General features: G+C 46.2%; 2 protein-coding genes across 2 annotated transcripts; one reads left to right on the top strand and one right to left on the bottom strand.

The window, feature by feature from the left end:
* The first annotated feature begins 8,841 nt into the window (after positions 1-8,841).
* On the top strand, positions 8,842-11,021 carry LOC123087275 (protein NUCLEAR FUSION DEFECTIVE 4-like). The gene has a single exon (XM_044509244.1). The coding sequence runs from the start codon at positions 8,995-8,997 to the stop codon at positions 10,807-10,809; it is 1,815 nt and encodes a 604-aa protein (XP_044365179.1). The 5' UTR covers positions 8,842-8,994; the 3' UTR covers positions 10,810-11,021.
* Positions 11,022-13,985: 2,964 nt separating this feature from the next.
* LOC123082434 (protein argonaute 12) lies at positions 13,986-21,296 on the bottom strand. The gene is made up of 22 exons (XM_044504762.1): positions 20,211-21,296; positions 19,461-19,660; positions 19,222-19,368; positions 18,929-19,062; positions 18,710-18,819; positions 18,513-18,619; positions 18,225-18,357; positions 18,022-18,138; positions 17,762-17,869; positions 17,605-17,676; positions 16,833-16,955; positions 16,581-16,755; positions 16,369-16,490; positions 16,159-16,296; positions 15,630-15,772; positions 15,491-15,553; positions 15,353-15,416; positions 15,053-15,188; positions 14,871-14,944; positions 14,659-14,753; positions 14,531-14,562; positions 13,986-14,407 (listed from the first exon to the last, which is right to left on the bottom strand). Exons 1-22 carry the CDS (start codon positions 20,910-20,912, stop codon positions 14,244-14,246), a joined length of 3,159 nt encoding a protein of 1,052 aa, XP_044360697.1. The 5' UTR covers positions 20,913-21,296; the 3' UTR covers positions 13,986-14,243.
* Between the last annotated feature and the right edge of the window lie 2,599 nt (positions 21,297-23,895).

Here is a 23,895-nt window from a genome sequence, read left to right as displayed (position 1 = left end):
ATTTAAATTTATGTTTAATGTTCGGTTGCGAGAGCTTTCTATGTTTAACTTTATGTTTAAATGCATCATCTTTCGGTTAAAATTTATTGAGTTTGTGCAAATTTAGTTTTACTCCGGTAACTTTAGGTGATCGGTTAGGTGCGACAAAGTTTTAATGAAATATTTATACTCCACCAAGGTATATACTCCGCTAACTTTTAAGAGATCGGTTAGAAATGCCCTAAACGCGCATACAACATCTAGACAAAATTCGCATGGACGAGTAGTCAGTCCTTGTGCGACAACATACACTATTCACGGATACGTGGCGCATGCCATGAACTAGTTTTCTCACGATAACGAAGTTATTGTTAGCATACCCGCAAAAAAAAGTTATTGTTTTTTTTACGTATGGTGTGTTCATCAAGATTTTTGTCCGAGTTTGCGTCCCGCTATTTGCACCAATAAATGTGACGTGTAGTAAGTTTTGACGGTATGAGAAACAAACATCATTTGGACGGCTCGTTAGCTCTCTAGCTCACGAATGATCAAATGCAGGCAGAGGCTGAGGGTTATCTCTTTAAAAAAAATGTGCTAGTAATTGCGGCTCCGTTGATCTCAATGTAATGACATGTACCAAAGGTGGAAAGTGGAGTTTGAAAATCTAGACATCAAGTTTAACTAAAACCTCCAAGAGAAATGGAGATTAGTCCACATCCAGGTAGCTCCTCTGATGACTTTTCACAAGTTTTACCTACCAAGCAGTTGGCAACTACTAGTTGCACCACTTCATCCTCGTCCAATTAGAAAGGCAAATGCATGGTAATCTAAAAAGGTTTCTAATTGTGCCAATGCCAAAAAAAAAAAAAGATTGTCTAGGGACTGACTAATCCACCGAATTCATCCTTGTCAGTCGATCACTCAATCCATTTCAAGTTTGTACGCAATCCTGGTCTAGTTAAAAAGTTACAATTGACCAGTCAATATGAACACCAAGTTCTGTCTTCTGTAACAAATAGGTCATGGTTTTGTACAGAGGAGACGTGCGAGAGATATGGTGGCCGACGTCTTTGAATAAGACTTGTCAAGGTCTATTAGATGTCAGTTCGGCAACTAGTTTCACTGTCATATTGTATTTAGAAAAGTATGCTACTGATGGCCAGAGAGTTTAGGTTCATATTTTAGACGGTGACATTTTGGTGAAAATTTCCCACAAAGCAACTAGAAGAGTGCGAGGAGACGCTGGTGTGCTTATATCCCTATCAAGCTACTCTTGGCCGGAGTATATTTAGTAACTCAAGTCAAGAGGTATAGGTCCTTCACAAGATTACGGAACATGAAATGTAAAAGCTCGTATGACCAGAAATGGGTAGCTATCACTTCTCCGGAACTTCTAACAAGTGTCCAACAATTTTTTTCAGTTCTAGTAGCACGTACTAGTCAACAATATTGATCTCACGGATCTCGGATGTTTGCGCGCTAATATGAACACACGTGCAATTGGAAAAAAATAGACACGCGCCGGTAAAACGTAACTGATAAGATGGCAACAAGATTTTGGTCGGTGACACTCTAAGATCATGGATGGTGGTAGATAAGACTCTTCTCTTATATAGTACGTTCTACTTGTACGTCATATAGAGAAGACAAGGCACACAAACATAGCATCCAATATATTATCCTCTTAGTTTCATCTACCTGCAATTAGTACTCGCATGCATAAATATATTAGAATGATTAAAACATGGTGTGATGAAAAGATGACTTCTTAGAATTGAGTGAACTTTTGAGATTATGGCAGAAATATATACGTTTCAAACTAGTAGGTAGTTTGCCTTTTGTTTCTTCCTGCAAAACGTACACCCATCCTTGCACCGCAGGAGAGTCGTTCTCGCGAGTCAAGAGGCACACATCAGACAGCACATACCTAGAATACGTAAGAAAAGAGGATAATTAGCGCATGCTAAGTCCTGTACGGCTGTACATTTCTCCGTTTGTGACGAGCCCTGGAACCTGTTCCTGAACTTCTCTAGAAACAAGGTTCGCACCCGGCTCCATGTCTGAACAGACAATTTTGCGGTGAAGAACTTCGAGATCTCACTTCCGTACGTGAGAAATATATTCTGTTCACCGCTAACAGTCCAATGAAAGCACGTCAGGATTTTTCAAAACGAGTGGATCTGCACGCGTAGTCTTGGCTCCTTTGCTTTTTTTTTTTTCACGAACTTTGACCTTTTGTTTAGTCACACAAAATCGCGTTCCCACGTTCTGATTATTCCTTTTAGGTCATGTGAGTATCATATATAAGGATATTTTCGAGGGAAAATATGGTTCCCGGCCGACGATACCGTCGGACGAGTGATAACTCCCTAGTAACCAGCAGCCTTGCAGGCTTGCACTCAGTCAGATCCATGTTCGCGTAGCGGTTGGATCGGAGTGTGGAGCAAATCAATGTAGCAGCCCCTTCCCAGCGACGTTCGTTTTGCAAATTCAAGCTACACACCGTCAGACAACATCATAGCATGGGTGATGCTGCGAGCCGCTACCTGGCATGCAGCAAGCCGGAGATGTTCCTCCCCCTTCTTGCAGCAGAGGCGCAACATGGGTGCGGCGACGACCGGCTGCTAGTGTGCCTCGTCCTTGATGTAGCTGCGAAGGGATGGGAGAGAGAGCGGCCCCCAAAGGATGTGTGACGTTGTAATTAGTCGGTGGATTGTGACTGTTCCCCAATTATATACAGTCAAAAAAGAACTAGGCATGCGAACCAACCTGCGGTTGAGATGGTTAGGTGGACAAAGTCTTTTGAAAGTGCTCATAGAGGTAGGGTGTACGTGTGTGCGTTCATATGGGTGAATGTATGCGCGTGTATATGAGCGCTTATGTCTGTACTGATGCTAAAAAAAAAGAACTAGGCATGGCACGCAAACTACTAATGAATATATCACGGCATGCAATCCTCCTACATAGTTCGAAAAAAGAATATCACGGCACGAAAAGTAAAAAAGGCGATATTTTGTTATCTGATACGATTCTGTTCTAGAAAGTTGAACAACAATCCAAGCATGCCAAGATGATGATGGTCTACGGATTGACTAGTCGAACAGGCAGCAGGGGGCGAGCGGGTGCTAACACTAAGGCTGGTTGTAATGGGGAGTATCATATGTTGGTATCATAGAAGGCTACATTTATTGCCATGCATGACACAAAGTAGCACATCATTTAATATGATACGGTATCATGTTATGATACTCAAGCCTCATTTTCTTCATTTAATTCTATGCCACTTACAACAAAATTGCTTAGTTGGCATGCATGATATTATCTATGATACTTCCATTACGGACAGCCTAATATTAGCCTTAATTACTTTTTTGAGGGCTTATTAGCCTTTATTACTTCGGCCATTAGCAAGGATATGGGCTAAGCCAATGTCAAGCCCAAAACTCAATTCGCAACAAGGGCCAAGGCTTCACGGCTGGATATCACGCAATCCATCAACGCGCACACACGCATTGAGGCGGCGACTCTGCAGTGTTCCGTGACTCGCTAGGGCTTCGTTGAGCATCGATCGCCGGCCGCCGGCCGCCGCTTAAGCCAGTCTCTAGCGCACTTGCCGTGGCATTGCTATGTCACCTATATCATCACGAAAGCCACGACCTTGCAACCAGGGTGCGGGTGGCGGCCGGACTCCGGCCAACAAACAAGATCCAATCGGACTCACTCAAGTCAATCTCTAGGTATTACTATAAACCACAGTGCTAGTTAGGGATTTTATTAGACTGGTTACAGATTGTTGCCTAGAGAAAAAGATATCAACTGATCAATGAGCAATGACATATATATACTCCCTCCATATCAAAATATAAAACGTACTTTAGGCTAGTTTAGCCTACAAAACCTGTTATATTTTGGAACAGAGGTAGTGTAATTTATTTATTAATTATCAGGATCCTTATTTGTTTTATCTTCTCATAATGTACATCATTTATAGTTAATTAATAAAGCCTAGTGGCTTACTGAAAATAAAAGATATACCTCCTCCCCCCCGTGCGGCGGCGCCGCGCCGCACCGGGGCCTCCCCGCCAGCCCCCCTCTCCTCCCCGCCGAGCCTCCCTCTCCTCCCGCCACCGCCGCCGAGGGCATCGCAGGCTAAGCCCGCGGGCCGCAGCGGCGGCGGCGGCAATCTTCCTCGGCTGGCGATCGGATCTGGGTGGCGGCGACCCACTCCGACCGATCCAGGGGCGATGGCGCAGGCCGGTGGCGACCAGGGTTGTCGTGCTGGTGGCGGCGACGAAGAGATCACGTCGGCGGTTAGGGTGTCCGATCTGGATCCCATTCGGATCTGGATGGTGGTTCCTCGAGTCGTCGTGCACATCCTTTGTTCCGGCGTGGCAAGCGGCCTCTGGACTAGGCAGGCGACACGAAGATGTCGGGGGCTACGACCCTTGGCGTGGAGGTGGTGGCCATCTTCTTCGCCGGAGGTGGTCGGCTAGATGGTTGTGGATTCTCGCATCCAGTCCCGGCGTACAGTGGGGAGACGGGGCTGCCAGTGAAAACCGTGCTATGACTCGGGTCATGGCGGGCGATGGCGGCGTTTTTGCATCGTTATCTTCATATCTTGTTGAAGACATCGTCTCTGCAGCTTCTGTCGACTTGTTTGCGCTGCTCTGGGTGAAAACCTTGATCCGGAGTTTCCGGATCGGACGATGGTGGTGCTTTTGGGGCGTCGTTTTCCCTCATGGGGGCATAGTTTTTTGAGCAGCAGCTGGATGCAGGATCAGAGGACGGATACTTTGGTGGAGCGGTGCGGCATCTCACTCATTGATGGCGGCGGGTCTCGGCGGCATGGCGCTGTGGTGACTCTGCGTCCGATGCGCGGAGATGGACTCGCGCAGGAGGGTGACGCGGTCTGGCGTCGTGGTGGCGTCGACGGCAGCTAGACTGAGCAACGTAGATGCAGCAGTACAACTCTGAAGATGGATTGGTGGCAGGTGGCTGCGGCGGCCTCAGACCCGGCAGGCGTCCTGGTTGAGGAGTGCGCCGGACTAGTAGGTGACCCATACCCGGCAGGCGTCCTGGATGGGACCTCAGATCTTAGATGTTAGGTTTGGCTGCGAGGTATTTTTGGTACTAGGCCAGACTATTAGCATCCCTTCATCTCTTGGATAGGAGTAGCGACACTTTTGTTGCCTAGACGGTTGCTTCAGTCTTACTGTTGTATGACTTTGTAAGGCCTTGTGTGAATAATTAATAAAGTGGCTGCATGCATCGTCCAGATGCAGAGGCCGGGGGTCCTTCTCCATTTCAAAAAAAATAAAATCATTTGGCACTTTTGTCATCATCCAGTAGTGAAGATGAAGACATCTTGAATGTAATACAAAATTAACTTGTATCCTGGGCCTGGTAGCTAATTATAAATATAGATGATTTTTTTAGAAATGTACCTCTGTAGTATCCAATCAATCCATTTCAAGCCAGTTATATGGCCTACTGCCTGCCTGAATTGTCAAGTTAGCTGGTTAATGTTCTGAGCATGAAGTCCATGCCGTCTCATCCATGCCAAGTGGGAAAGAACCTATACTAATTTGCTCAAAAACTGACAATGACACTTTGGAGATTTTAGTATATGTCACAATCTAAGTTTGATTGCTAGATATTATTACCATGTACTCTAAAAATATACAGAAATATTGTACTATTAGTCTATAAATACAATGTTCATACATAAACAGTATTCATAAACAATATTGGACACAAAAAATGTATATAAATGTTCAATCTATACCAATTCAAATTTCAAGTGGACCCCTACAATGTTGGAAATAAGCTACATCACAAAAATTCTAATGCGACTATAATAAGAAATAATTTCAGCGGCTCACTACTGAATTCGTCACTTTTGCCTAGTGCCCAGGGAATTTGCCCTTGTTGGCCAGTTAAGGATGTAGATGTGAAAACTGAAAAGACAAGAGTGCGTCAGGTTGGGCTTTTCTGCTTAATTGCATAACCGAGTTTTAGGAGTTTTAGAAAAACATGATGAATTTGCAATGTGAACCTCTAAGAAATTACTAACTGGTACAAACATAAAATGAAACATATTTCTATTGATGGTGTGCCAAAAAAATTATTGTTAAGAACTCTGCATGCTTCACATCTCTTTAAATCTAAAGAATATGTTTTAAAGACTGACACAAATCTTTTTTTCCACGTGCACATGTTTTTTTACATGTTCGAATAATGTATTGTCGGTAAAGGAATATTGAAAATATACTCCCGTCATTCCTTTATATAGAATGTATTATATTTTGTTTGGACACGACTTTGACCAAGAATTATTTTGTTAATATGTGGTTTATATGGCATGGAATTGTTATACCAAAATTCGGTTGTTCAAAAGTACATTGTCATTTTTTATCATGTAAACCACATACCAGTTGAATAATTATTGGTCAAGTATTCTACTATGACTCCATAAATACTGTTTATGAATGAACATGGATACGAGAATGTTAGGGGCTAGGGTTTTGCCCGGTCTTGGCCGGAGGCTGTAGGGGAAGGAGGGAGAGGGGCGAGGGCTCGAGCGCGGCGGCCGCCGGCGAGGCGCCGTCCTTGCGCATGGGGCGGCGGCGGAGACAGGAGGCGGCTAGGGTTTTAGGGTTCCGGCTCCTCTGGGAGCCGGGCAATAGAAATAGTCTTATTGCTTAATTCTCAAAATAGTCTTACAAGTCGTATATATAACCATGATTATGAAATAAAACTAAGATAACTTGAGGGCTAAGTTTGCCCAGTGGGCCTCCTGCGGCCATAGACATGGCCGGTCATAACAGAGAAACTACATGGTGCACTGTTAATTGATATCAGAAAGTCAATTTCTAAATGGACCCCTACAAATGTTGGAAATGAGCTATACATCACAAAAACTCTAGTCTGATTAATAATGGCCGTTCTTTTGTATCATGTAAAAAACGTTATTGTTAAGAACTATGCATGCCTCGCATCTCTTTAAATTTAAAGAACATTTTAAAATACTGAAACATATATTTGGCTAGGATATGAGATTGGACAAGCCAAACCCAAGCCTCCCAGGCAAACTCGTGAACCTCGGCGAGCACGCTCGACGGCTCGGTGGACACATAAGTTATGCATAAACTTTGCACCCCAAAACAACTAACAAGTTCAGAAATATACATGACATAATATAAGCAACCATTCCTTATACAGAGTATTCTCACAAATATCATCATTAAGATTATACATCCTTCATGCAGTTGCTTAGTCCAACAAAAATAGTCTAATAATTCAAAATGTGCACCATCCACCTCAACAAGTGCAAAGTGTTATCACGTGACATGCAAAACTAAACATGTGCAAGCAATGAGATGTGCACCACACCATAACCACACAAGTGTAGATCACAACAAATGAGAAAACAATTCCAACCATAAAAGGTACCATATGTCTATTACTCCATCAATTTCATTGGGGTATGCTCAAGTATGAAGATGGAATCACACAAGGAATGAAAAGGAACCTTAAGTGAAGTTTCAACACTTTAAAGCCACCATGCATGAAGACATGACAAAATATACATGATACCACTTTATAATTTCTTTCGAGCTATATATATATATATGTGTGTTGCCTCACCTTATTATTGAACCAAGCATATGCAATTTTAGGCTACAATTGTTAGGCGGTTCTAGAGTCCTTATTCACTAAAGAAAAAAATTCGACATGTCGTTTGTTTTGTCCATCCCTCCCTGGGCTGTCCAAACCCCTCAATTTCCTCCTTAAATACAACCCTTAGTGTATCATTCAGGCTGGGATATCCAGAGTGTTATCACAAACCCCACATTGTCAGCCTTTTAAGGTATAAAGATCCAACATAACATTGGACTAGCTTGACGTTTCTTGTGAAATCCATGCTTATAAATGGGTAATATGTGTGTTCTAGACAGGCCCTCATATGATGATGTAAACCTAATTCGATACATATATGCAGAAGTTAATCAACCAATTAATGTTTCCTTAACGATTTGAACGGCGATAGAGTTTTGGGCGCAATTGCATCTTGACCATATCTGCATGCATATGGGGTAGCATCTCTTCTACATTTAGTAGCACTTTAGCCTTTTTCTCATCACACGATGATGATGATCCATTGGAGAGATCATGCACGGAAGATTTCTAGCCTGCAAAACTAGATGTACGCCTCTTTACGGGGATTCTACGGGAGGCTTCCAACTTTACTAAACCTCCCCCTAAAATTTCACGGGCGGGACCACTTCCCTAACTAACACTCAACCATAAACTGACACGTTGATTCAATCCGTAAACACCCCGTATGTGTAGCATTGTTTGCTAGCCTGTTATGGCATGCCGATACAAGTCGTACTCGTAGTACACATGTCATCTTGGGAGAATTCATGGATGAAAATTATGAAATGGTTTCGATTCCTCATTGGATTTTTCTTTGCTCAAGTTGACGTGGTTTTTCCACTTTAACTTGTTGATTGAAGCTGTGCTCAAAGTTCACGAGACAAGTTGAGGGGGAGGGGGGTTCGGTGAATCGTTTCGTTGCTTGGTGCTGTCCATTATTCATCAAAGGGGGTTGATACATATGTGCAAGAGTTACCCAACCAATTAACATTGCCTTACCGATTTGAACGGCTGTAGAGTTTTGGGCGCAATCGCATGTCCGCCATATATGTCTGCATATATATCGATCGGGTAGCATCTCCTCTACGGCTAGGAGCACTTTTCTTATCACAAGATGATGATAAATCCTGTTCGTACAACACATGCCATCGTGAGAGAATTGAGGATGGAAACGATTCCATTTGATTTTTCTTTGCTCGTGTGGTCAAAATAGGAAGCTGACATATCTCGCTTGCTGATCATTCTCGCGCTACATATCTCATATATATATATATAGCTAGCTAGCCGCAGCAAGCAAACCAGCCAGCACACTCGTAGCAACTGTAAACTAGCTAGTCCAATCGAGCTAGCTGAGCCATGGTGTCCGGCGATGGCGGCCGAGTGCCGTCGACGCAATTCGCGAAGCACGTGGTGGGCGGGCGGTGGTTCATGTTCTTCGCGTCGATCCTCATCATGGCGGCCGCGGGCGGCACCTACATCTTCGCCATCTACTCCAAGGCCATCAAGTCGTCGCTGGGGTACGACCAGCAGACGCTTAACACGCTCAGCTTCTTCAAGGACGTGGGCGCCAACGTCGGCATCCTCCCGGGCCTCATCAACGAGGTCACCCCGCCCTGGGTCGTCCTCGCCTGCGGCGCCGCCATGAACCTCGTCGGCTACCTCATGATCTACCTCTCCATCACCGGCCGCACCGCGCGCCCGCCCGTCTGGCTCATGTGCCTCTACATCGCCGTCGGCGCCAACTCCCAGTCCTTCGCCAACACCGGCGCGCTCGTCACCGCCGTCAAGAACTTCCCCGAGGACCGCGGCGTCGTGCTGGGGCTCCTCAAGGGCTTCGTCGGACTCAGCGGCGCCATCTTCACGCAGCTCTACCGCGCCATCTACGGCACCGACAACGACGGCGCCGACCTCGTGCTGCTCATGGCCTGGCTCCCCGCCGCCATCTCTCTGGTCTTCATCCCCACCATCCGCATCATGCCGCGGGACACCCCGGCCGCCGCCAGCAGCACCCGGGAGCGCAAGGCCTTCTTCTACTTCCTCTACGCCTCCATCGTGCTCGCCGTCTACCTCCTCGTCATGAACGTGGTGGAGCTGGAGGTGCTCAAGTTCCCCAGGACCGCCTACTACGTCACCGCCACCGTGCTCCTCCTCCTCATCTTCTTCCCCATCGTCATCGTCGTCCAGCAGGAGCTCAGGACCTACCTGCAGCCGCCACTGCCCACCCAGTCCCAGTCCCAGTCTCTCGTCCCGACTACAACGACCACGGCCGTCGTCCACGAGGCCGAGACAGCCACCGTGATGCCGCCGGCGACGACGTGCTTCCAGGACGTGTTCCGGCCGCCGGCAAGGGGGGAGGACTACACGATCCTGCAGGCGCTCTTCAGCGTGGACATGCTGGTGCTGTTCGTGGCCACCATCTGCGGCGTGGGCGGCACGCTCACGGCGATCGACAACCTGGGCCAGATCGGGCAGTCCCTGGGCTACCCGCAGCGCAGCGTGACCACCTTCGTGTCCCTGGTGAGCATCTGGAACTACGCGGGGCGCGTGGTGGCCGGCTTCGCGTCCGAGTACGTGCTGGCCCGCTACAAGGTGCCCCGCCCGCTCGTCCTCACGGCGGTGCTCCTCCTCGCCTGCGTGGGGCACCTCCTCATCGCCGTGGGCGTCAACAACGGGCTCTACGCGGCGTCGGTCATCCTCGGCTTCTGCTTCGGGGCGCAGTGGCCGCTGCTCTTCGCCATCATCTCCGAGGTGTTCGGCCTCAAGTACTACTCCACGCTCTACAACTTCGGCGCCGTCGCCAGCCCCGTCGGCTCCTACATCCTCAACGTGCGCACCGCCGGCCGCCGCTACGACGAGGAGGCGCTCCGGCAGGGCGGGCGGCGGGGCAAGGACCTCACCTGCATCGGCGTGCGCTGCTTCAGGGAGTCATTCTACATCATCGCCGGCGTCACCCTGCTGGGCGCCCTCGTCTCGCTGCTGCTCGCGTGGAGGACCAGGAACTTCTACAGGGGCGACCTCTACGGCAAGTTCAAGGCCGACCTGGCCATGGGTCCTGTCCCTGCCGGCGAGGAGCCGCCGGAACAAGCCACCACCAAGGATGGTAGCACCAGTCCCAGCGACAACGCCGTCGCCACCAATAATGGCAGCAAGATCGGTTCAGCTGATCACTAACCAAAGACAGAGAGATCCATGGAATCATACGGATGCATGTGAATGCTACACATGCTTTGCTTAATTTGTGTGTACAGGTATATAGATGGATCGATTGTATAGTTGTACTACAAAACAGATAGCTGAAATTCTTGCTTCAGTAGTAGTACACAAGTAGCGGGTGAAGCTCAGCAAGTCTTGTGTGATCCCGCATTTCATGGAAAGGGGACTGCTTTAATTTCATTTGCTAGATGTGCAGGTTAGATTGATTGTTCCAACGGTAGTTTGCTGGATCGTCATGTGAATGAAACAGTGAAAGCTCAACGGAAACTATCAAAATCGTAGGGCATCATCACCGAGCCTCTGCAACAAGCCTCGTGTTGCGCTCGGCGCTCTTAGCACGAGTCTTGTCGCATCCTCGGATAGTTTTATCGATATCTTTTCATGTGCGGTCTGCAACGTAGTTTGTGTTGCTTTCGTGCGTCTTGCAACAAAGGTCATATTGCAGATGACTTAGTCAGGCACATGGCGCATAGAGGGATGCATCTAAAAACATTTTGCTTTCGATCTCCCGGTTGACGCGAAGCGTTTTCGTTTTAATTTTCAATTTTATTTTGCAACTGTCTACCATGATTTTCTGCAAAAGAACAAATTATCCAGTATTTTTGCAGGTATGTACATGACATGACGTAGGACGAAGATAATAGAAAAGTCTTATAACGTCACCGACCAAATCTTGTTGCAATCTGATCAGTTACATCTTACCAGTGCATGTCTATTTTTTTTCTAATCACGTGCATGCTCTCATATTAACGCGCAAACCTCCAAGATCCGTGTGATCAATATTGCTGATTAGTCCATCATGACACTTGTTAGAAGTTCCAGAGGAGTAGTGAGAGCTACCCATTTCTGGCAATACGAGCTTTTACATTTCATGTTCCGTAATCCTTTGAAGGACCTATATATCTCTTGATTCTTGAGTTACTGAATATACTCCGGCCGAGAGCAGCTTGGTAGGGATAAGCGCACCAGCGTCTCGTCGCACTCTTCTTGTTGCTTTGTGGGAAATTTGCACCAAAATGTCACTATCCAAAATTATGAACCTAAAGCGTCTGACCATTAGTAGCATACTTTTCTAAATACAGTATATGACAATGGAACTAGTTGCCAAACTGTCATCTGATAGACCTTGACAAGTCACTATTCAAAGACGTAGGCCGCCATCTCTCTCGTCCCCTCTTGTTGGATAAGAGAGGGCATCGATCTGCACACAGCCAGAGCATCAAGACCATTGACGATTGTGAGTTTTTCATAACTAGAGCAGGATCACGTACAAACTTGAAATGGATTGAGTGATCGTCCGACAAGGATTAATACGGTAGATTAGTCATCAATCCCCGGAGCGTCATTTTCTTGGCATCGCCACAATTAGTAAACCTTTCTAGAACACCACTTCTCTCCCTCCTTGGGCGCAGATGAAATGGGTGTTGCTGAGATTTTGTGCTACTAGTAGTTGCCAACTACTACGACAGGAATATTGAAGTCCTGGTGCTCGCATTATTTCTGAATTCATTTTAGAATTTTCGGCGAAGCGCTTTTAGTGAGAGGAGACGTTCCTGTCAACGGCGAGGCGCCTACGGTGACTTCATAAATCTCAAGATGATATGTCGGCTCAGTCTCTCGAAGGTGCTCATAGAGATACGATGTGCGTGTATGCGTTTATAGTGGTGGTATCTGTACTGTGTTAATTTTTTTTATGAAAAATAGTGAGGAATGTTCATGACCACCCATGCATTGCAGTCTTGAATATGTGGAATAATGTAGTCAACGGTGTCGACTGGTCAGCACACGGCATGGAAAAGTAGGCTGCATTTGAAACTGGATGAAAACGAACTAAAACGCAGCATGGTAAATCATTTTCACCAAATGTGACGTTTAAAAGAGATTAATTGGACCCAGACTTCAATCGTGGAACATCCTGCTCGAGCGGTTGTTCATGGTGTAATTGTCACATGGGTCTGATGTTTTTCGATGGAACCTTCATGAGAATGGACAATTTTCAATGGAGTCAACGTATAGAGCGTTAATCCAGTCTGATGTGACAGTTGATAATAATAAGAAGATCTGGAAGATGAAGATACCTCTGAAGAATAAATTCTTTGCATGGTATCTTCGTCGCGGAGTCATTCTTACTAAAGATAACCTTATTAAAAGAAATTGGCACGGAAGTCCGCAATGTGTCTTTTGTCATCATGATGAGATAATAAAACATTTGTTCTTTCAATGCAAATTAGCTCGTTCTATATGGTCAGTCATCCAGATAGTTTCTGGCTTATATCCTTCTTGTACATGGGACTTAGGGTTGGAGCGTTTGCCATTATTTAATCGCTTTGGCTATGTAAAAATGATAAGGTTTTTAATGATAAAAGTACTTCTCTGATGCAGGTTATCTACAGATGTACCGTGACTCTTTGTTTATGATCCTCTCTACAACACGTGGAGAATCGAGACCTGTTTACGGAGGTGTATACACCACTGAAGGATACTTTTACCCAATATGGATAGCAGCATGATCTTAGAATTGATCCACCACCGCTTTAGGCGTTATACGGACTCTACATATTTCTTAGTGTTTCACCTTTTTTATTTTTCTTTTGTGCGAGGAGGACTTCATTTGGCTGTGTGCATCTTAGTTGTGGAGAGGCCGGATGTAATGCTTAAACCTTTTAAGTAATAATGCGACGCGCCGGCAGTCACTTTCCCCGACGATCGACTTATCAGTCCTCAGGGATCTTCGAACAAGCAGTCAGCCAACTGCTACGCGCCAGCGAAATCACTGCAAATACTAGTCATAGTGGGGACGAGGACGATGGAGCTCGCTATCCAGCTAGCTAGGGTTCCCCGCCTTGCCCGCAAGAGCGCACCGTCGTCTTCCCTTCCGGCGTCTGCGTTTCACACGGACGCAAGGCGACGACTGATGGCGATAATTGGGATGACGCGTATCCTCTTCCCGGCCAGCCACACACTAGTCCATTGCTGGCTCTGACTTCCGACTCCGGCCGGAATGTATAGCACGCTGCCGTGACGACGAGGCCGTCGGTGGGTGCGTGACCAAACCACTACCAAGGATGTCAGTCTCGTCATCAAGACAGCCAACTAGCTGAAAATCTTTCCAACTGACAGCAGACACGTCCACAACTGATGCAGTACCATCGAGTGTTCTTCACAAAATACAAGGGCCTACGTTCGTCACATGCATGTAACCCCAGTATGTTTGCAGAGGACGTACGCTAACCTAAGGCTAAAGTTCTTGAAGGCAACACGTACGTCCTACAAAACCATGACGAGTTTCATGAGACTGCTCTAGTGCGACCAAGCCACCTGCAACACAGCCATCAAGTCCTAGGCAAAAGGCGTGGAGACGTGCGTAGTCCTCGCAAGCAACGGATCAGCCATCAGCAGTAGAACATGAACTCCTTGACACTGTCCCTGATCTTGGGGAGCTGCCTCGCAGGCGCCGACCGGGCCGTGGCCGACGACGAGCCCCCGTCGGAGAACTCGTCCTCCATGTAGTAGCGCGCACGGAAGGCCGCCAGGTGCGCGTAGTAGGCCGGAGGAACTGTCACAGCAGCAAGAAAGCAGAATCAGCAGAAAGTCAAAAGACATTGCCGATGGCTAAGATCATGAGCATCTCTCCCTTGCAAGCTGATATAGAGATTTGAAGACTAGATCAAATGCGTACCTATGGAAACCGATCGCGTGCACCAGGCATAGCTGCGAGCGAGAAATCATCAGAAGAAAAGGGTTAGATAGACAGATAACAGGTTATGCATCATTCATCATCGGGGGGAAATGGCTAGAGCAGCTTACGTGTAGCAGAGGTTGTAGGTCAAGGTTTGAAGGGCATCAGCACTGAAACGGTTTTCATCGAGAAGAACATGATAATGTGTTGGGCGGCTTGTTCCCTGTCCAAAGGAAAACAAAGAAGCGTCAGTGTCGACTCGAGTACCATGTCATCATGAAAGACTTGCCGAATTCATTAGAAGTACAGGACTACAGAAATGTGGATCATGTAACATCACCTGAATGCCAGCATGGCTACAGAGGTAGAAATCAAACTCAGTAGGATGACAGATCTTTGTGTCGACGACGGTACCTGAGGGCAAAGCACACTTGATACTTTAATCTTGTAACTCAACACACCTTGGTACCCCAAATCTACCTAGTTGTACCGATATTATGCTAACTAAGCAAGTAAACTCACCAGGTAGGATATTCCCACTTCTATCCGTCAGATCCCGCGCACGATGATTTTCAGGAAATAGACGAGTGTGATGCCGCTTTTGCACGACAACAAATGTGACTGGTGGGAGGTACCCCGCCTGTAAAGTAGCACAAGCCTGGGAGCAAGAAGAACATGGTGTAGCAAACAAATTAGAAATTACAATGTTACGGTATGAATTAATCACTAGCTGCTAGGGAATCAGGCCCGGAGAATGTTGAAACAGAAAATAAAGGACCAATGTGGCGTTATATGGAGAGGGTCAAAGGGGGTGAGAAGAACCTTGCGAATTGCATCCATTTCATAAAGCAACACTTGGCTGAACTGACCATCGCTAACACCATCTCTGCATATTAAATGATTCAGTATTAAGCAGAGACTAAGAAATGATCCTTGAAAAACAAAGACTGCTTTACAAACCTATAAAATATAATCCTGTGAGGTTTACATCCAGTTGCTCTGTAGAAAGAGAGAAGCAACTCCCTGAAAAAAATTTAAAATTGAAAAGTTACTATGGCAAAAAGGAAAACTAGGCAAATACTTCGGTATCTTGCACTACCTTATCATCCCACCGCCAACAAGTCCCTTCTGTGGATCTTTTGTTTCGGTGTAAAGGTCGGCAATAATTTCTTCCCTATGGCCTTGTGAAGATACCAAGCATTTGTATTTTGTTACTTCTGGCCAATCCATGGACGCAACAACCTGCGATGTCATGAACTAGAAGCCTTAATTCCAGAAGTCCAAATTCCATTATGCATTCATACTATTGGTGCCAAGACGGCAAACAGCAAATGAGGATCGGCACTGAAGTGAATTGGAAAATAGATATGTAATGTGTTTCTCCTTTGAAGCAAAGTAAGCTTAGTTGCCTTTTACAATGAACATTGCTACTTTTGTTCAGACATTGCCCACCCAAAATGCGAAGCTATTGCAAATAATAGTACTGATAAAAAGCAAGAGAAAAACAAATAGAAACCTAAGTTGAGCACTATTCATTAGTGCATCTGATTTTGACCAACTCTTGTCAAATAAACAGACTGCAAATTAACAAACTGTGGCATGACGAGTGAGAGATCAGAATAACATACTGCTGCAATAGATGGAGATGCATCTTCTCCAGCAGCTGGGTGGGTAACATCAGCTCCAAAAACTATGGTAGGCACATCAGTCAGAAGGGGTATCCTCTTGTACAAAGCATCTTCAAGTACTGTATTCCGACCCCCAACCTAATCACAAAACAGCAACGGTCTCAGCATTCTGCAGGCCTGATTGTTGCACAGCTAGAAATTGATTCATACCTTAACATTGATCTTCAGAGAAAGATTTTCAAGGTATTGTTTCCCACCCTTCTGAACATTTTTAGGCAAGCAGCACTGAGTTATTACACCAAGCTCCGTTTCACAAAGCCGTTTTATCTTTCCTGCATTAAATGGCAGAAATTTGGAATTAAAACTGATTTTTATGTAAAATAGTCAGGTATCAGCTCAGAGAATCAACTTAAAGAGCATACCATAGGAACCACTAATATCAGGTAATATGATGATCAATAATTCAAGTTGCTTCCCTTTTAGACCTTTCTCAGCGAGCACTTGGGCAGAATGGCCATGGATATTTCTGATTGCAGACTCCACGGTGTCCTGACGGCGTGCTTGTGTGATATTCACGCACGGCTCCATGTTCATTTCCTAGAACAGGAAAATTTATTCAGTCAGTACATATGATGCTACCGACAGAAGTCCATTCCTGAAGAAGAAAAGGTTACCATGCCAATGCTATTGCACATGTGAGCCAGATCACGGCAAAACATGCCAATGTCATTTGGGTGAAGTCGAGACGCGAAAGTTAGACATGCCCAATGGTTGATAGATCCTCCATTCACCATTCTCTGGGAAAAACAACGAAATTAGTATTACTACGACTGATGCAGAAAGCAAATGAAATAGACAGAAGATATAGGAACATCGCTGCAAACAGCCAGGTAAAAAAGTACTCCCTCCGGTCCTTTTTAGTTCGCATATAAGATTTGACTAAAGTCAAGCCTTGTAAAGTTTGACCAGCTTTGTAGAAAAAAGTGTCAACATTCATAATCTGAAATCAATACCACTAGATGTGTCATGACTTAAAGTTTCATATTATATAACTTTAGCATGGCAGATGTTGATATTTTTTTATATAAATACGGTCAAACTTTGTGAAGTTTGACTTCCGAGAATTCTAATATGCAGAGTAAAAAGGACCGGATGGAGTATATAGTCATTTCAATGCACTATATCATATATCAATGGAAAAAATACATACAATCACAACTAACATACCAAGTAGTTCTTCTTGATATTAATATATTTCCCTTCTCACAACATACCAAGTAGTTTAGAGACTGACACAAATGTTCTCCATTTACATGTTAAGCAAAAAACATGCAAGAGCAAAGTGATATTGATAATACTAAACATAAACACTGAGCGTAACAATGTTGCCGAAATGAAATTATGTCACTAAAAAGGAATATGGTCTAGGGTATAAATGTATAATACCTTGTTTATCATGTTCCATTGTCCCACTGAAGGATTACATACCTTTTCCCGTCCAGAGTCATGATATTTAAGCTAACAAGAGAAATATTAAAGAGTTCAAATGAATATAAAATAATGTAAGGACAGTAATGCAGTCATTTTTTTCAAAAGCAGTTACCCTTGGGGAAGGTAGTACACGAGCATCGACCAATGCAAGTTGGTTCATGACTTTCATGCCAAATTCTTTCGAATAGTCATCATTGCCATAACTATTCCTGTTAACAATCTGACAAGATAAAAAGAAGGGATCAGATCATATATCCTCCTCATATCAAACGCATATAAATATGTTGATATGAGAGCAATGCAAGACGTACATTTATGCTATGCTGCAAATACCAAATGCGGAGTAAGTGAGAATTAAGGGCTATTATTCACCTCTAGAACACTGCTCTCCCGTTGAGCTGGTCTTTCACATGCCATCTTTAGTATGCTTGAAACTTGGCGTTCATTCAACTTGCGTGAATATCTTTGTCCCCCAACTATGCTGCAAACCTGAAGAAATCACAGGCACACGCTATTGATTTAACTACAAATACAAAAGACAAACTTAGCAAGCCACAAAAGAAGATGATAAGCACCTCCATAGGCAAATATATCGGTCTGCTGTCACTACCAGCTTGAAGGCATGGCCAATTGATATATTTCAGAGAGTAATTATATTGCTTCTTAAAGTACTGGACAACTGATACGCGCACACCGTCTTGATCAAACCTGCAGTAGCAAATGATCATAGGTAAGTTGTAACTGAGTTTGTTTCTACCCCCGGTCACTATCAATAATCACAATTAATTTAACAGTGTAGTGTGACTAAATGAAAATTTAAAGTAAGTGCATGAAGGAAACATGGTATAAAAGTGAATAGGTACATTAATTCCTTCAACGGAGCTGAGGAAACGCTAGTGATCTTGTAGCGTATGGTTTTATCAGTCCGATGAGTGGCCTCAACCCGGACACCTCTAAGGGCTTTCTTCAACTATAAAGCAGAAAAGAAAAAGGAATGCAACAGTTAGTTTGGTAGACAGAAGGAAAAATAATAGTTAAGGAGAACTATCATCATTCATACCTTAATACGATCCTGATCAATCAAGGGCCTTGAAGCATCTCGGATATTCAGATATTCAACAGCAAATTCCATCACTGCTTGGGCCTTGTAAAATGCCGTTGCAGAAATATCTGAGAAGAAACAATCAAATGACAAATATTAATGACAGGATTTTTCTAAGGGACTACAAAATTAAGAAACACTTTCACAACACTAGAACAGTTTTAGGTACAGACGTACCGATATTTAGTGACAAACCCATCTGTGTGGGGCGAAGGCTTTGGTAATAACCCCTCCAGCATTCAACACCATTGCCAATCGCGCCACCATGTCCAAATGACTGAGAGAAGAATGATCTAGAGATCGATACATACCTGTTCCAATTTAAAGAAGATGCAAACAAAATTTTGAATTACAAATATAAGGAATGAAAATAGGGGAACTCAAACAATGAAAAATTTCTACTCCACATCAAAGAAGTATCAATGCGATACTTCCTTTACTACTCCGAAGTATCAAATATAAGAAATTACTTTGTTGTGGGACACTCCCTTAAGGCGATGTCGAGAGCTTGGATAGTGTCTTGTGGCACGTCCCTGCTTCTACCAGCCAAAAACTGCCAAAGGCTGTACATATCCAGATTTGAAGCAAGCTTGACAGTTACCTTGTATTCCTCCTCGCTAAAATACAAGAACGAGTACAATGTAAAAACCATTACATGAACAAGCAGGTTTTGATGACAAAAAGGAAGACTGAAATGTTTTTGTCCTACCGTTTATTCCCTTTCGCGGCATTGGCAAGTTTCACGACAAATACTTTGTTCTTGAATGGCAGTGCACCAGCGGTATATAGGCTCTTTCTTCCATCATAAACAGGCAGCCTACCGTCCAAGTGTTCCTTGTACAATTTAACTAGTTCGTTGATTATTGATCTGTTCCATCCACGAGACCTCGTTTCCGGGTCAATTGTCACCTGCGCAACAGGAAGACGGTTGTTATACAGAAAATTAACCATGACCATGTGCTTGCAGAAATCAAATTATTCACCCACTTTTGAAGGTGAAAATTAACCATGATCATGTGCTTGCAGAAATTATTCACCCACTTTTGAAGGTGAAAATTAAACATGATCATGTGCTTGGAGAAATTATTCACCCACTTTTGAAGGTGAAACCTTAAACATGATCATGTGCTTGGAGAAATTATTCACCCACTTTTGAAGGTGAAACCTTAAATTTGCATGAAACTTGTAAGTTGGCTGATTTTGGTATCTGCTTGTTTCTTTAATAACGTTTGGATTAGCTAAGACATGTGATTGGTTCTATTTTGATCCAAATCCACTTGATGGTTCAAAATACATACAGCTTACAATACAACGAATTCAATTCACAAGGTCAACCCATGCATGTCAAAAACAAATGCACAAAGATACGCGCGCCAAAATATTCAGAAATACTCCCTCCGTAAAGAAATATAAATGAACATTTACGAATATATCACCGAACAGGTTCAAGCATACGTACATCGTAATGGTAGATCTCCTTGTCGGCGACCTGCACGAGGAAATGGTTGGCGCGGACGCGGCACCTCCTCCCGATGGTCCCGAACCCCGGCCGCGCCGGGAACTTCTCCGCCTTGCTCGACACCGGCGGCAGACTGGCCGGCGCCGCCGGCACCCGAGGCTCCATGGCGACCCTCCGCTGCTCCTCTGCTGCCACCGGAGCCGAGGAAGACGACGACGGCCGCTCGCCTGCGGCCTTAGAGAGCACCATCTTCCGCTCCACCTCGGCACCCAGCACCTCCACCGTCGGGGTCGGGGCCGCCACTTGCTGGCCGGCTCGGCCTGGTCCAGTGCCACCGTAACGCGGGTCGTGCTCACCCACCGCGGCGACGCCACCCCGCCCGCCAGCTGCAGGCTGCGAGGGCGACGAGGGGTAGCCGCCGCCGCCTCGACCACCTCGGCCTCTCGCCGCGTCGTCGCGATGGCCACCGCGCTCGCCGCCTCGGCCCCTCCCTCGGCCGTCCCCGCCGCGTCCGCCATGTGGCTCCTGCTCTCCGGAGCGACCGCGCGGCGCGTGGCCGTGTCCTCCGCGGCCGCGCTCGCCCCCGGCCTCCTCCCCTCGGCCCCTCCCTCGGCCGCCACCACCACCCCGCCCGCGGCCACCCTCCTTCGCTCCGGACGACTCGCCGCCGCGGCCGTGGCCGCCTCTACCTCGTGAAGACATGGACAAGCTAGGACCAAACCCTACCCAAGGAGTTGGCAGAAGAGAAGGTACGAAGCTCAAGCGGCCTGGACGACGAAGCTATATAGAAAGACGGGCTCGGAGATGTATCGGGGAAAGAGAAACGGCGATGACATGTGGAGCCCGCGTGTCAGGGACCCGGAGCGGCGCGATCGGTCAGGGGTCTCCCCGCATTCTCTTCTCCCCCTCGCGCGCTCGCGGAACGAGGAGATCTTTCGGGTCGGCGCGCGCGGGGGCACGTTCTCGCACCCCCGCCACGTCTAATCGCCATTAAGAGCACGCTGCAGCGGAGGCAATGATGGAGAATTATCGGGGCGCGGGGCGGCCTAGCAAAGCATGCAGCCCACGTCGCCCATCCTAGCCAAATCGTGCTACTACTAGTAGGAGTACTCGCCGTGGAGAAAACAATCGGTTATTTACGTGGCAGTGCACATGTCCGCAAGTGCGTACAGACCCTCGCCGTGGGTTTTGATCTCGACTTCGCCGTTTGGAGCCAACGCATCCGTCGTCGTTCGATCCGGCATACTTAGAGCAGCTTTAACGGGCTAACTTAAACGGCGGCGTTTTTGTCCGCTTTTTATTTATTTGAGTCAGCCGCCTGCCGGTATCCGCCCCGTTTTAGATTTGGGTCGACAGTGCATCCAACGTGACCATCCATATGAGCGGGCGTGGCCGGCTGTCCGCCTTATTTTAACAAATAGTTTATTTTTGCATTGTTTCACGCACAACTTTTACATTCAAACATATAGTCTAACGTAGTTTTGACCGAATAAAATAGTATAGTTTTACAAACCAAATAAAAGTAAAAATGCCTCGTATAGTTTTGCAAGCCCAATAAAGAATATACATCTATTTGTTGCCAACATGAGCCCACATATACTCAACCAAATCAATTTGCAGTTGCACGTCAGTTTCCTAATCACGCATGTCATGATGAAATTGGATGAACTGTTCAAACGTTGCCGCTCATCCATGCTCAGACACAACATTCTCACACTGAAACTGGAACCCTTGATCGTACAGACGTTCCAGACGCTCATCTTCTATGATCATATTATGCATGATCACACAAGCAGTCATCACCTCCCATAGTTTCTGCGTGCTCCAGGTATTAGCAGGATACCGAACAATGCCCCATCGAGATTGCAAAACACCAAAGGCACGCTCGACGTCCTTCCTAGCACTCTCTTGCTTTTGAGCAAATCTTTTCTTCTTATCTCCGACAGGGTTGGGGATTGTATTCACAATAGTGGTCCACTAAGGATAGATACCGTCACCCAGGTAGTATCTTTCATCGTAGTTGTGGCCTTTGATAGTAAAGTTCACCGGCGGGTTGTTGCCTTCGGCAAGCCTAGCAAACACCGGCGAGGGCTGAAGCACGTTGATATCATTGTGATCCAGCCATGCCAAAAAAAAAGAGTGCCAGATCTAGAGATCTTGAGACACCATGGCCTCTAGTATGACAGTGCAAGCCCTGACATGACCCTTATACTGCCCTTGCCAAGGAGAAGGACAGTTCTTCCACTCTCAGTGCATGCAGTCTATGCTGCTAAGCATCCCTGGGAAGCCCCCGTTGGCATTCATCGCCAACAAATGGGTTGTATCTTCAAGAGTCGACTCTCTCAAGTACTCAGGGCCAAACATAGCAATAATAGCCTTGTAGAACTTATACAGGGAGTTTAGGCATGTAGACTCGCTCATACGGACATGCTCATCAATGAGATCACCGGGCACTCCGTATGCAAAGCATACGTATGGCAGCAGTGCATTTGTGATAAGAGCATAAACCAATCTTTCTAACGGCATCCTTCTTGCACTCAAAATAGTCATCAGAGCCGATCACCCCTCTCTAATACGGTTTAAAAGATGCCTACTCATACGGAAACAACAGCGGAATTTCTGATGTTTGAACAACGGATTTGTTGTATCAAAGTAGTCCTTCCAAAGAAGGAGACACCCGCTCTCTCGGTTGTGATTTAACGCCGAAAGGTGGCCCAGAATAGAGCCATGGAACAACCACCGCTGGCTAATGAGGTGGTGATGGACCAACACGGCATCCAATATCTCCTCCTCGTCATCGGACGACGAATAGTCGGAGTCGCAAAGGAAATTGTGAAAAAAGAACTCGTTGGTGGAGTCCATTTTGTACCTTCGTAAACTGTCGAAGAGCTTGCGGGCGTCGACAAAGGAGATGGCCAGCGAAGGGAGTCACGACGCGCACGGACCAGCTAGTTGCCCTGTCGGCGTCCAACGAGCGTGCCGGTGAGGATCTGGCCGGGGCGGCGAGGCGGCTTCTGTGTCGGGGGGGGTGGGAAACTGTCGATTCCCCGGCGACAAGACGGCAGTGGCGGGTGACGTGGGAGGTGGCGGTGTTGCTGAGCTGATGTTGCGGCGCTGGCAGCTGGCAGAGTCACCGGAAAAAATGGGCGGCGACATCGGCGACGAAGGGGGCGGGCGAGGGTTTGCTGTATGGGGAGAGGCCAATGTGCCACCGACTAGCGGGCCTGGGGAAAGGAGAAGGCAAGCGCGTGCGTCCGTCTTGTGTCCGCGCCGACACAAATCCGGCTAAAAAATGGACTGGGAATGGGTCGCCCGCGGAAGAAAAGCGGACGCGTGTCCGTTTGGGTCGGCGCGTTGGGCCGACTTTTTTGTCCGCGCCAACCCAAACGGACGCCCGCACACGAAATGGGTCGCCCCGTTGGGGTTGCTCTTAATCTTGATGCACAGATAATGGCCACGTCATTACCAAGATTCGTTTGATCCAAAGGCCGAATGGGCGAACGCCTCGACCCGCCACTTCCTCTCCCCTCACTCACGAAGCGGTTGCCCCCATGATATGTCTCCGTCGTATCTATAATTTTTTATTGTTCCATGCCAATATTCTACAACTTTCATATACTTTTGGCAACTTTTTATACTATTTTTAGGACTAACATATTGATTCAGTGCCCAGTGTCAGTCCCTG

The sequence above is a fragment of the Triticum aestivum genome, chromosome 4A (genome assembly GCF_018294505.1).
Source record: "Triticum aestivum cultivar Chinese Spring chromosome 4A, IWGSC CS RefSeq v2.1, whole genome shotgun sequence".
Taxonomy (NCBI): Eukaryota; Viridiplantae; Streptophyta; class Magnoliopsida; order Poales; family Poaceae; genus Triticum; species Triticum aestivum.
This window is presented reverse-complemented; position numbering and strand designations above follow the sequence as displayed.